Consider the following 14,776-nt stretch of genomic DNA (forward strand, 5'->3'; position numbering starts at 1 on the left):
CTTGTGTGGCTATTGCCCTAGTGAATCAAAGCTACATGTTTAATTTCTTTGCAGAGAAATTAAAAAAAGATGTTATATTGGCTAGCTGAAACGTGTGTGCGCAGAGACTTGCAGACTGGCTCTGCATTCCTTGGGCCTGCAAAGTTGTTGTGCATTAATTCATTATTCATGGAAATTTTTCACAACTGAAGAACCACATATACAATGAAATGACAACTGTATGAAAATGTAAATCAAACATGATTCCCTGGGGGAAATCAAGTGAGATTAGTGAAGACAAATACTCTCTCTGAGACTCTTGATCAAAGTCAGTTTAGCTTGGCATAAGATGTATGTCACGTGATATCTGCAGAGTAGGCAGAATAACTAATGCTGTGTTTACATCCTAATGGTTTTTACTGTTTGTTAATAAAGCAATTGCTTAACTTAAAAAAAAAAACATTACAAATCAAAACAAAGTCTCTCATCAGCCCTAGCTTATAGAAACAATGATAGTTTAAGTTAAATAAATAACTTATATGTATTAGCAAAATTGTACCTATTGTACTTTTTGGTGTTTTATTTATTTATTATCTGTGTAACCTGGGCTATCCTGGACTCACTTTGTAGACCAGGCTGGTCTTGAGGTCACAGAGATATGCCTGCCTCTGCTGGGATTAAAGGCGTGAGCCACCACTGCCCAGCCCACATTCCTAAACTTGCCCGTCTCTTGCTTTTATCATTTATTTATTTTTGCCAGAAACCTTTTCACTATTGAAACATTTTAAAGTATTTTACTTTCTGGGTAGTGATTTCCTATATCGTTTGCTTTTCAATTAATCTATATAATTTATCAACCTTTGGATAGCTATGTAAATGACTTGAGGGGGAAAAATACAAACTGAATGTGTAAATGACATCCTTAGGCACCTGTCCAGGCTGGTGTGATTGTGTCTGGGGCCCTTCAAAAGCCAATTGAAATGTGACGTGTTGCACTATAAAAAGACAGAGAAGATGCCCATTTGAATAGCAGTTGTGCCCCAAAGCTATTATCACCACACAGGACAGTATAGACTGTGGCAGAACAGGTGGTCTCGGGGTCTCCACACCCACGGGACACTCAGGAGTTTGCAGAGTAGCATTTGTGCCTCGGTAAGAAAAGTTCACACGGGGATACGCCTGAACACTCACATCTACTTGGCACATGTGTTCAGGCATGCATAAAGTCATACAAGCATATTTCTGGCGCAGACGTGAACCATGGACTATGCTTATGTGCTCACACCTATGTACCCCATACTTAGGCATGTAGGTACCAAGATGCAGCGTATTTCTTGTCGGAACAAACACAAGGAAATTAGATTAAATTGAATTAAATTAAATTCTGAAGTCTACTAATCTTATGTTCATGGTTTTCTTCCTTTCTTGTGTATGCATATGGTATGACTCTGTGTGTGTGTGTGTGTGTGTGTGTGTGTGTGTGTGTGTGTGTGTGTACACAAGTGAATGTGCCTATGGAGGCCTGAGGCTGGAGTCTGTAATCTTCTTGGATCGTTCTCTACCTCGTTCTTTGGGGCAGACTCTCTTGATCAAACCCAGACACCACCTAGACAGTTTCTCTAGCCAGGTTTCTGGCAGGATCCCCTCGTGGCCTTCTGGGGCTGGCATGGCCACACCGCAGCCTGTTTCCCAGAGCTCTAGGAATCCGAGGCCTCTTGTCTGAGCTGCAAGTCCTCTAACCATTGGGCCACCTCCCTAGCCCTAAAGCCTATTAATGTTCTTTTTGAAAACGTTCCATCTTTCTGCCTCATCCCATCTATTTGGCTCTACTGCAGGTATCATTCTTCCATCAGCTTCAAACACATCGGGTTCTAGTATTTGTTGGATAGGCCTGCCATCAGCAGATCACACGCACAGCACACGCGTACACAGTAGTGCGCTACAGCGGTAAAAAAACGAGCAGGGACCATCTGCACTAAGGTGTTCGCCCTAAACACAGGAATTCGGGACAGAGCAGAGCTCATCCATCTGTGCAAAAGCCCCGGCGAATCCCGGGGCTGTGCCTGAGCCTGCCCCTCCTCCACGCTGAGAGACGGAAGCTGTAAACGTTTCAGGAGCCGGAGATCAGTTCGATGTTCACTGTAATTACAGGCAGAGATGGTGGCACGAAGGGGAAATATGCCAAAATCTCCTGTTACTGTGGTGTATTTTTCAAGGACTTAAATCCCTTTCTAACACGAGTTTACGGGTCATTACAGCAACCACCTCCCCCTTTTCTCCGTTGATACAACTGAGCTATTGTTTCTCCTCCTTTTCTCTTCAGATATATCAACTATTAAGTTTTGTTTTGTTTTTTTGGCAGAGTGGTATGCCTGCTTGAAATTTCTAAAATAAAAAAAAAAAGCATGACCAACTATAATCTGTTGTGTAAGATATATATGACACCCCAAGTTTGAGTTGAATTCATAAAAATCATAAGTAAATAAATAACATTACTCACTGGGATATCCTTACACTTTCAAAAATAAATGAATGCATTTTTTTCAGAAGTTTAAAGTCAGTCTGTTTCGGCTTTGTCACTAGGTGTATTGTTTTTAAGCTAGCCAAAGTAATATAATGTATTATATTATATTATATATATATATAATTATATATATATTATATATATAATTATATATAATATATATATTATATATAATATATAATAATTATATTATTATAATATATAATAATATAATATATAATATAAGTATTATGCCAGAGAAGTAGACTTGAGCATCATAGCTTTGTTAACTTACCGTTTGCATACATTACCAACCTGGATTTTGTGACTCTCTGAAATTATTTCCTATTTTAAAATAAAACCCCAATCTCAATTTAAATTTGAGCCTGAGAATAACTTAATACATTAAGTTTTTTTTTTTTTTTTAACAAAAGAAAACAGATACATTTTTCTCCACAGGTGCTAAGAGGCTGATGGAGGCAAAATGGTCCAAATGTGCTTTTTGCTGAACTTTCTGTTTTCTTTACCAATCAAGGTCCTGAAGTTGTAAACTTCGGGCATAAAAACAGATGCATTTTTCTCCGTGGGTGTTGAAATGCTAATGGAGGCAAAATGGTCCAAATGTGCTTTCGCTCAACTTTCTGTTTCTTTATCCAGTCACGATCTTGAAATTGTAAACTTCAGGCATTTAAGGACTCTGGTGTGAGGACTGCACAGATTTACCTATGTATTTTTAGTACAACGAGCCTGTGATTTGGGCAGCTTACCTCTCTCTTTCTCTATTTAATGAAGAGATGTTTTACTTTTAAGCTGGAAGACTTATACAAATGATAAGAGAACAGACAATTTTTCTTTCATTTTCTTTTCAGCTCACTCCAGTTGGCACGACAATATTCACAGGGTTTTCAGGAGACAATGGAGCTACAGACATAGATGATGGCCCTAATGGACAGATAGAATATGTCATTCAGTACAACCCAGAAGATCCGGTATGTATCAACATTCCATTTTGTTATGAGACATGTAACAGGTATTTGCTTTACCTGATACAGTTGCTAAATTATCCCCAAGTTTCATTAATATTGATGATTCTTTTATAAAAGCTTATTTTGGAGATAGATATAATATGCCTTTTTTTTAACTAAATTTTTCATTACACTGGCAAACACAGGAAGTGTGTTTCTAGTGTAGAACAGCCCTGATGCCCCAGCCATGCCACTAACTGACCCTCTATGAAACAAGACACAGCTTCCATCAATGTCCTTTGTGGTCTGTGGGTGGAGTCAAATGGTTTGTTTTAGGTCAGAGGATATTCGCATCTGTTTTCTTAATTGTTTTGGCCATGAAATTATTTATTTCTAGTGACTTACTGCACAAAGTCAGAGTTCTTTAACTGAAAGTGCCAGGAGAACGCAGCCCACCGAAGCAACTAAGCAGGACTCGTATGAGCTCACAGACACTGAAGGGGCAAGCTCTGGGCCTGCCTGAGTCTGTACCAGGTCCTTCAAGTATGTTTTGCCTGTTAGCTCAATGTTTGTGTGGAAATCTTAACAATGGAAATAGGTATGTCTCCGACTCTTTTCCCTGCGCTTGGGACCCTTTTCCTCCTATTGAGCTGCCTTGAACAGCTTCAAGATGAGGGCTTTTGCCTTGTCTTGTTGCATCTTCTTTTGTCAGCTTTGGTTGTTTTCCCTCAGAGGCCTGCTCTTTTCTGCAGGGAAATGAAGAAGGAGTGGAGGTGATGGTGAGGGAGCTAGGAGGATGGAGGGAGGGAAAACTGTGGTCAGAATGTGTTGTGTAAGATAAGAATCGATTTTCAATTAAAAAAAGAAATGAAAATAAATAGGTAAGTAAATAAAACTCCAACCTGAGTCCTGTCCTTTCTTCTTCACATCTCCTGTATTGTGTCCCCTTGAACAAAGTGAAAACTACTTCCTGATTTCCACTGTGATACTGCTCATTCACAATTGTATCAGGTACATAAAATGCAGTACAGTTAATGTCACACCACCATTGCTCCGCCCTGGACTCCATACGTAGCTTTATACAAACCAAGAAGAAAGAGGGAGAAATCCTTGGGCCTGCAGATTGTGGAATCCTATCCATGTCCAGCTGCAACTGGTTATAAAAATAAATGAGAGGCTCACAAACAGCATCTACATATTCTTGCGTTTAAAACAAGTAAATGCTTTGAAATTAAAATATAATGCATAATTTTCCCTTCCCTTTTGTGCCTCCTGCCTCTTTATCTCTCAAATTCATGTCCCCTTCATGCAAACATACAAAACATATATACGTATGTATACTTATAATCCTAAATATGATTATAATTTGCTCAGTCCAGACAATGTTACTTGTATGTATATAACTTCAGAGCTGACCAACTAATACTGCACAACTAATTGGAGGCATCTTCCCTGGGGGCTTGCTTCCCTCAGGTCAGGTAGCTCAGGAGGGGAAACCAGGTCCTGAGGTGGAAGCGTCTGCTTGTCTGCTCGGTGTTTTGGAATACAAAGCCTCATTTCAGAGGAGCAGCTTTGCATTGTGTGCTAATGAGATGGCTATTGGTGACCTTTGTTGAAATTTAGAAAATACGAATTAAAGACAAAATCTTAGGAACTTAACAAGATCGTGAGAAGGCTTTGAAAATGTGGAGTTGGTTTTCTTGGTTTTCTTCTGTGTGTGTGTGGGGGGGGCGGTTCATGAAGGTGCCATTGTGTACATGCAGAGATCAGGAGAAAACCTTGGGTCTGGGTTCTCACCTCCATCCATATCTGAGGCAAGTGTCTTATTTGCCGTTGTGTACATCAGGAAGCTGGCCTTGATGCTCCAGAAATTCTGTCTCTGCCTCCTATCTCATTGTGAACACATGGGGGTTTCAAGCCTGTGCCGCTGCATCTGGTTTCATGGGTTCTAGGGATTTGAGCTTAGATCCTCACACTTTTGCAGCAAGCATTTCACCCACTGAACATTCTTCCAGGATCCCCAGAGCACATTATAGGGAACCCACCTTCAGTCATCCTCGACAGTTAGTGCTGGCTTCATTTCCAGTGTCCTACTGTTGGGATCTGTGACAGAGCTACCTGGTGAATTTTTTTATTTTCTGCTGCTGTGAATCTCCTAGTGATTAATATCATTGTAACGTTATGATTATTTCTAAATGTCTAGACAACTGTAATTTCAAGTTGATATCATGCTACATAGCACAGGATTAAAAAAATATACAGACTGTCTCCTTTCTTTTCCCTTGGTGCTTCAAGTCAGATCTTTAATCTTTTAGTCAGATATTTGTGAAATGGATCCTAAGTCAACTCACACCCTCACAGATTTGCCCACACAGCCACTTATGCAATTTTGAGCCAATGTGGAAATACCATGAAATTTCACGTAAAAATACGGTTTCTTCTGCTTTCTTGAGAAATGTGTGAGTTTCACTCTGACAGTAATCTTCTGGTGTTGGTCTGGATCCTCTTTTATTTCCGAGGCACTGAGGAATTACCAATCAATGCCAGACTCCATCGCTTCCCAAATTAAACCAGTTTCCCATCCTGTAGATTAGCATCGTGCACTGGAATAATACAAATTATTTCCTGGTGTTTATTTGGTGGTGTATCGTTTAATCACCTTAACCAGTGCTTTTGGTAAGAGAAGCAGGGGCTTGTTTAGCTCTGCTGCTGGCTTGCTGTGTCATTGTTCTCTATACTTTCAGGGTTTTTTCATTTAATTTCAGTGTTTAATGACATGGCATTTGCATTTCAGTGTATATCATCCCTAAATTAAATCAGCCAGTTAACACACCAGTTCCTCTGACTTCCCTCTGACCCTTCCTAGTCAGAGGCTCTAGTTACAGGAATACTAAGCATTTTGATTGTGTGTGTGTATGTGTGTGTGTGTGTCCATGAACCCTATTCATTAACTTTCAGTATATTTTCATCCTTTGTCTGCAAACTGTATATCATCTATTAGTCTATGTTCAAGGCTACTACGTCTTCAGCCAGTTCTGTTCTGTTGTTAAACCTTTTCCACCACCCGCTTTTATATTTAAAAACAATTCAGGTATTGCATACTGCGGGTCTAAATGCTCTGCATTTCATGGGTCTTGATTTCTTTGCAAACTATACTAAGAAGATTTTCTATTTTTTTTATTTGTTGTGCTTATTTTATGAATTTAGCACAGTAACTGTGATACTAGACAATTAGATAATTGAGCAGCACAAACTTTGTGTGGTTAAAACAATACTGCTTATTTGATTCTCCTCCTAAAACAACAACAACAACAAAACCTCACATCTTTTCGGTCATGTCCAGTTGCTATGGAGTGCCTCTGTGAGTCTGATACTGTTCGGACACTCCTGATTCTCCTCATGTTATTTGAATCACAACTGCAGATTTGTTTTGTTTGTTTGTTTGTTTGTTGCACAGCTCCTAATCCTATTCAGTGTGTGCCTTTCTTAGCTAATTAGCTAGTAGTGATCTTTATGAAAATGTGCTTTAGAGACAGCCCACACTTTCTCCTTCCCTCTCTAGCTTCTTTTCAGGATTTTCTTCCTCACCTTCATCGGGTTTTGTTGTCTTGAAACCTGTGCCTTCCTGTTTCAGTTTGTGAAGATTCCAGGATCTCCAGCAGACTTGGAGTATCTCAATATAATGCTGACACCAGCCATCCATGAGATAACTTCAAAACATAGAAGGCATTCCCCACTGTCTTCCTCTCTCGCCTTTAGAAGAGTCCAGCTTTGTTTTTCTACCCAGTTAGTGGAGAAGTGTATGCAGACTGGGTACCATGGGAGTCGTGCTTTCAGTAAAGGAGTACTCTTCCTTGTGTTTGCTTTTGGACCACCCTGGTGTTCCTAGAAGAATAAAAGCGCAACAGCAGCCATGAGGGCATCTCTTAAGATGAGCACAACACAGAAAAGCTCTGCATCCCCTTAGCCTGTCTGAATCCGCTGGGGATCTGCACCAGTGTGCTGTGGACTGTGTCACACTGTTACTGCAGCTGGAGACCCTGACTCTTCAAGTCTATTCCAGACTCTGTCCTCTGTAAAAATTAAACTTCTTAAAGATGTGGGACTCTGGGACGTTTATTCATCCCTTTCTATAAAAGAGAAAGGATGCTTTGATTAGAAGAAGATTGTGTACGGGGGTGCCAGCATGTCATTATGTCCCCAGTAGTCAGTAAATTAAGAAGGCAGTGTTATAGTATAATTATTATGCTCAATACTGAACAAACATAAGTGTTTATCAATGATTAGATTGGCTGTAATCACCAATCCTCAGGTAAGTGTTAGTAGCGTCATGCACTTTTCATAGACCTGGTGGCCTCAAACAAGACACTTTGATTTTCTCGTTGTTTGTGTCTTCATAACCTCTGCACAGCTCAGCTGAGCCTTCTGGGTTTCTCCAAGACTACACAGTACTAGTGAGAATAATTCCCATATGAAGACTTGACTCAGAATAACCTACTTGCAGGAAAACAAAAATTCCTGTCAGCATTTTTATATATTTTTATTTCTATTTCTGTTTTGCCATTTAAACATTTTAAAATATTTTTGTTTTATTATACACTTTCTTTTATTCTTATAACTTTTAAATTTTTAATTAAAGTATAATTAAATCATTTCTCCACTCCCTTTCCTCCTTCGGTTATCTGTGAGTATAAGGGTGAGTATTTAGAATACAGTTAAGAATCATGATGCTTTAATAAAGTGGAGGCAGTAGGTTTTCTTCTAAGGTTCATGACTTTACTAGCCCAGGTACTTGGTATACTTAGGTATCATACCAACTGCCATGAGGCATGATTTTCTTCCTATTGTATGGGCCTTGAGTCCATTAGAAACCTGTTGGTTAGCACCAACATACGATTACCACCATTGTACCTTTAGGTATATATTTTTACAGAACAATATATTTGATTAGCATTCATTCTTTCTATAAAAGGGATATTTTCATTGCTTGCTCAAATTCAAGTCAGTCTCTTTTGAGTGAAAAAAGGTTGTCAAATCTTGTTAAGCCCCTTTCTTTTATCTTGGGGAATTTGATGTGGGAAAACTCGAACAATGACACAAACCTAGAGATTGATAGGAGCAGAAGGCACAGTAACCCATTTTAATGAGAGATTGGGGAGAGACTGAACAGAGACTGATTAGGAAACAGTTGCTAGTGTTCCCTGGGACTAAACAATAAGTTCCACTATACCCAAAGTGAGCAAAAGGAGAAAACAGAGAAAGTCATATGGATGAGTGGGGAAGGAGAGGAAAAGAAGGAAGGTAAGATTGAGGTATGGGAAGAGAGGAAGCTCTATCCCTCCTTTCTTGTAGGAGTGTGTATTAAGGGGCTTGGAATTCTACCTGCCCTTCTTGAAGTCTTTGCTATCTTTCTAATGTGGTGACCTATTTGTTTGACCTATCTTAAATGGAAGATGGCCTCTTATCTGATAACTGAGTCAAGTTACCGAAATGCCAGGTACTTGTGAGTGTCCTCCTCTGAATGCTGGGGAGATGTTTCAAGCCAGTGGGCATTAATAGATTTTTCAGCAGGGTTTTCCTCTTCAACATAGAGTTTCATTTTTAATATATTGATGTTTAATGTAGAAACTTCAGTAATAAACATTGAAGTTTCCAACACCCAGGAAAGCAACACTCTTTGTGCTTACAGGGACATCTCCAGAGCTGTCAGAGGGGAAATGGCTTTGCCTCACAAATATCATACTGTTTCAGATTGGACATTTCTTTGTCTCCACAATCCTCTGTGTGTGGACCAAACCACTGAGCAAAGACCAAGTTCTGACTCTCCATGCTTACTCTTCCTCAAGTAAACTCTTAACCAGGTGTGTCAGCATTGATTTGCTCACCTGATATTCTATGACACTCAGTGTTGTTGTTCTTGGCCTGCCTTCTGGTACTCAGGTGGAAGGAAGGGTGTCCAGGAAACTCACAACTCAGAGGCCTGGGAAGGTATCCCAGCTCTGAGGTGAGACAGTGTCCCAAGGGTATCCTGAGGCACGGGAGCCCAGGAACTCACAGCTCTCGGGTTGGAGGGTGTCCTGATGGTGTACTGAAGCACAGGAGCCAAGAAACCTCTCACAGCTCTGAGAGGATTCCTCCTTTACAGAGATGTTGCAGCTCCTGGGGGAGGGTTATCCCAATCCATGATGAGCTGAGGATGTTAGGAGCCTTAGCCCCACTCTTTTCCAGATGCTGTAGCTCCCATGAGTGGTTTGGGGCTTCCCCAACCCCTGATGAACTGAGGATCTTAGGAGCCTGAACTCTGCTCCTTCTTCAGCCATTGCAGCTTGCAGGGGAGGGTTACCACAACCCCAGATGAGCTGAAGAGCTTTGGAACCTGAGCTCTATTCCTTTTTTGCTTCTTCTTTCTTCTTTTCTTCATTGCTTCTTCCGATGAGAAAGTCCCACTAAGCAGTCAATCTCTTAAAAGACATTTATTGATTTATTGGAGGGAAGAGTCCAGGAAAGGAGAAATGAATCCAGGAGTGGCTGCCTCTTCTCCTGGGAAAAGGCAGCAGGGAACTGGGTAAGATACAACCTTTATATAGGATTTCTTAGGGAGCAGAGCTTTCTAGGGCAGGGATTTCCAGAGTGAGGTTTGCTCCTGAGCTTGGGGAATTTAGGGACTGCTGGGCTTCCCTGTTCAGGGAATTGGTGAGTTTTAGTTGGAAGCTCAGGAATTGGGCAATTCTCCTGCTCAGGGATTGGTGGGGTTTTGTCCAGACATTTCATCTCAAATTAGCCTAATCTGAGATGAGTCCTACTAAGAGGCTGGAGATGACAGTTACAGAGGTCTGGGAGAGGCGCTGGGCTGCTGGAGCTTCCTTAGGCAGGAATCTGGCCACTTCTCTGCCTTGAGGGGTTATGAAGTATACAGAGTCCAACATTTACAGAATTCACTGTGAAGGTGGTAGGCTGAATCAGGAAAGGTCATCATCACCATCATCATCATCATCATCATCATGAACAGCTCCCATGGTGGTGACATAGGCATTCATTCAGAGACAGGAGTAGACTGAGGCAGGATAAGTCACCATGGACAGTTCCCACTAAGGCACAGGCTGGAGCTGCCATATTGTTTCTGTCTTCACAGCCTCAGGGCAGGAAGGAGGGCCTGGCAACATGCTACTTGAAGTTTTAGTGGCCTGCCGCTCAAGGCTCGACATAGCTCTTGGGGAAGAGGGTATCGGCACAGCTGGTGGCAGGTAGCAGTGGGATACCACAGCTTGGGGAGACAGCAGGCTACTAAGTCTGGGGGCCAGTGGGACAGCTTGGGGCAGCCTGCCTTGGATAAGATTGGGCCTCTATCTCTGCCTTGACCTTTCCTTCTGCAGCAGCAGGCAACTTTGATCTGTTTTCATCCTATACTCAGGATGGTAGATACCAGAAATTGAAGTTTGATATCCACTTCTGTCTTCTCAGGCACTGTAAACTGAGTGTGTGTGTGTGTGTGTGTGTGTGTGTGTGTGTCTGTCTAGTTCCCTCACAGCTCATCTATAATACAATAAAACAAAGTGTTTGATTACAAAATCTACTCCTAATAAGGGTATTTATTTAGAGTTGATTAAACAAAATACATTTTTAAATAAAAGGAAGAAGCAGAAATAATATCTCAAATATACAGTCTATATTTTGTTTCTATAACTTTTATTAGAATTTTGAGTTATAGAAAACAAATTTGTATTTAAAAGCTACTTGTTTAATGAAATAATTAATAACGTCGATATAGAAGTATTCCAGCCAATCAAAAGTAGGTTGACTATAAAGTATACACTTTCCCTTTGTCTTTTGAAATGAAAGTATTTATAAAACAAATAAAAAGCAAATAATCTCATGCATGTGAAAGCTAGATCCAGTTATAGAAATTAAATTCAGTTGAAAAGGACTTTTAAGGGCAATAACATAGTTATTAACTCCATTGTTTGTAATAATTCTACAAATGTGCAATGAAAACTTTTAATAACAACAATGGGAAAAGATTACAGATATTATTAAGTTGTGTGGATAGAAATGGGAAGAGAAAGGCCTCTGTCTCAGTCTCGGGCTTTGAGGAATTTTTGAGGTAAAACAAAAATACAAATGCTTCATCAAAGTCCTAATCTGAAATTAGATGACAAACAATATTTCAGAATAGAGCATCAGAAATGAAACTATGCAGAGGAAGAGGGATATATTGCTCAGACAATTTAAAAAACAGGAGCAGATGGCAAGTGTAGGGAGCCACAGTCCACACTGAAAGGCAAGCAGACCACAGCACACAGGCAGAGATGGAAATCAGCAAGGGGCTCAAGGCCTCCAGCTGTGAAAGGTAAAAAGCAGAAGTAAAGATGTCCCACCTAAAACATGATTCATCATCTCTCAAGGGAGGGGTGGCGGCAAACATCTGGATATGTCTAAAACATCACAGACAAAATTTGGTCTCTTTGCAGTTTACCCTCTGACTTTGTTAGCGTGTCAGCTACTTTAGATAGTTTCAGTAATGATCACTAAATGGCTGTGGAGGTTCCGGTCTCATTTCCATACAACATCCAAAAGCACGAGAGGAAATGTATTTTCTCGTCACCCTCTTTCTAAGAGAAGTTCTTCCACATTGCCTAGGATTGAATGGCATGTACCATTGTTTTTAAAACGTGGGATTAACACGGTTGGATTGAATTACTCAAGATTCATCGTAATCGGAAACATCACCTCTCCTGAAGCACAAACCCTTGAAATAGCTAAACTTGCTTTGAATTCTGATTCCCAGGATGAAGATGCTTTAAGTCAAACATGTGACTGGGTCCCTGTGTGTCTGTGTGTGTATATGTATGTGTATACATGTATATGTTGATGTGTGTGTATATGAATGTATTGTATATGTGTGTATGTTTCATATATGTACATCTATACGCATGTATGTGTATGTGTGTACAAGCGTATTTACTAAAACCTTGTTTCTCTAGCTACGGCATCACCGAAATAAAATAACCATATACTAACACATTAATATGTTTCTCAGCATAAACTGCAATATTAGTAAAACTCTCCCCATCATAACTTAATAGATACTTGGACTAGGTCATGCAGTGGAGAATTACGAAAGCACCTATGCTGAGCTGAGGGGAGGAAACCTCTTTCATTACTACCTTCTTCCTCCTGTTCTTGCTCCTAATCATCCTCATCCTCTTTCACCTCTTCCTTTTGGAACATTCTATATTTGATGCAAGCTGAATAACACTTCCCTTTCTTACATGTGACCTTTCCTGTGGAAACTATTTATATTCAGCCATAACAGTGCAAGGATAGGACAAACAAATGACCTCACTCAAGCTCTGCTTGGTGACTCTGTCGGGTGAGTAGGTGGGGGTTATTCATAGAAGCATGACTAACTGAAGGTGGCACATCTCTGAAAAGTCCTCCCAAAGAGGCATGGATGAGGGTTCAAGAAAGCCACAAAGCCAGAGCTGAGCTCCCCATCTGTAGGAGCCACACCATGGCTGAGCCTTCTTTCCTACTAAATGCTTACACTTAGGTCTACTCGGGGCAGGCTTGTTAGTTTTGAAATGTCTTGTGGGTATCCTGAGCCCTGGGAGGCTTGCTTTCTCTTCAGACTATGGCGTACTAATCTGTATGAAAGAAACTGCTCGGCATGGTCATCAAACAGACCCCTGAGAATCAGTCAGAGGTGGAAACAGAGGAAGCTGGTGCCGTTTCTGTGGCAATAGTCGATCCTTTTCCACAGTGACAAGAAAATAAGAGCCAGACTTCAGGCTAAGATCCTGGCCTGTGACGTTCTCCTCTCCTGGGACCTAAATGCACTTACCTCTGAGGTCTGAGTAACAAAGCAGTGATTCTGAAAATTCCTCAGAATTTGTCCTTCTGTGTTTCTGAGAGAAGCTCAGTGCACATGCAAAAGCCACAAAGTCTAAATGTATTAACCCACATCCCGAATTGGTTTATTTCAACTGCTTTATAATTGCATTTTGTGTATTCCTTATGTGTGTGTGAGAGAGTCAGAGGACAACAAAAGCTACTCTGTCCTCTCTTTTCAGCATGTGGGTTCCAGGGATCAAAGCCAGGTCCTGAGGCTTGGCTTGGCTCAGGAACCTTTACCCCGAGTCATCTCCTTGATCTTTTTCTTTGAATCTTACATTGTTTCTTTCTCTCTCTCTCTCTCTCTTTCTGTGTGTGTGTGGGGGGCATGTGTCATGGTATATGTGTGAAAGAGAGTGGGTGACTTAAGCAAATCAGTTCTCTTCTTCCGTCATGTGAGTCATGAGAGTTCAGGTGACCCATCTCTGGTTCCCAGACATAGCTACTAGCATTTACCCAACAAGGCCTCTCCCTGGATTCCGTATTAGTTTGTGATAATACATCCTTTCTTTAACGTTAAAAAAAAAAAGTTACTTAGAATACTGGTGTTGAAAGGTGAAATTCCGTAGAAATTATAAATCAGAAATGTTTGAACTCTGTTGTGCAAAACCAAATGGTAACGATTATGTAATAATAAGGTAAGTTCTGTGTCATGCGTAGACTTGGTTAGGAAGCAGTCTATGGGTGAACATAATTAATAATACATGAAAAAAAAAACATCCATGAAAAGTCATCCTTTCCAGAGGACTCCAAGGAACCTCACGGAGAACAGTGAATCACTTTGATAGGTAAGAGTGTCCGGTCTGAAGTTAGCTCTCACGCTCTGTTCTCAGACTAACCACAGCGTGATCGAGCTCCGGGGTTCTCACCCACAACGGGTCTGAAGTTTGTGTGTTTGACATTTTCAGACATCCAACGACACCTTTGAAATCCCGCTCATGTTGACCGGAAACGTGGTGCTGAGAAAACGACTCAACTACGAAGACAAGACTCGCTACTACGTCATTGTCCAGGCTAACGTGAGTGCTGGCCTGCCCTTGCTCTAGCTCTTATCCAGCAAGCTGTGCCTCTTCACAGGTGTGAGCGTGACTATGCCCTGGAGCTTCCTTGCCCTTGGTGGACACAGTCTATAGATGGATGGAGGAAAAGGTCTGGGGGTTACTTCTAGCCGCTCTGTTCTTCGCCATCTAAGTCACCCTCCAGGGTACTAAGCACACTTCAAAGACTGATCTCTGCTCATGCTGAGATAATCCTTCAAGTACTATCCACAAAATAGCTACGTTGATGTCACCTTGAAGCATGTTAAATGATCTTTTTTTTTTTTTTTTTTTTTTTTTTTCTGGACTCTCCCTCAGAATTTTATACTTAAAATCTGACAGTGGGAAGGATGGCTCAATGGTCAGGAGAGCCTGGGTATCAACAGCTGTGTCAGGCAGCA

The 14,776-nt window shown here is 40.9% G+C and overlaps 1 protein-coding gene across 1 annotated transcript in view; it reads left to right on the top strand.

Moving 5' to 3' along the window:
* Window positions 1–14,776, top strand: part of Pcdh15 (protocadherin related 15) — an 844,567-nt gene that overhangs the window by 451,650 nt on the left and 378,141 nt on the right. The window contains exons 7-8 of the mRNA XM_055598939.1: window positions 3,352–3,471; window positions 14,247–14,357. Of these exons, the coding sequence (XP_055454914.1) occupies window positions 3,352–3,471; window positions 14,247–14,357 (231 nt within the window). The remainder of the gene's footprint in view (window positions 1–3,351; window positions 3,472–14,246; window positions 14,358–14,776) is intronic.

Source organism: Psammomys obesus, unplaced genomic scaffold (genome assembly GCF_907164565.1).
Source record: "Psammomys obesus unplaced genomic scaffold, mPsaObe1.curated_primary_1811, whole genome shotgun sequence".
NCBI classification, from domain to species: domain Eukaryota; kingdom Metazoa; phylum Chordata; class Mammalia; order Rodentia; family Muridae; genus Psammomys; species Psammomys obesus.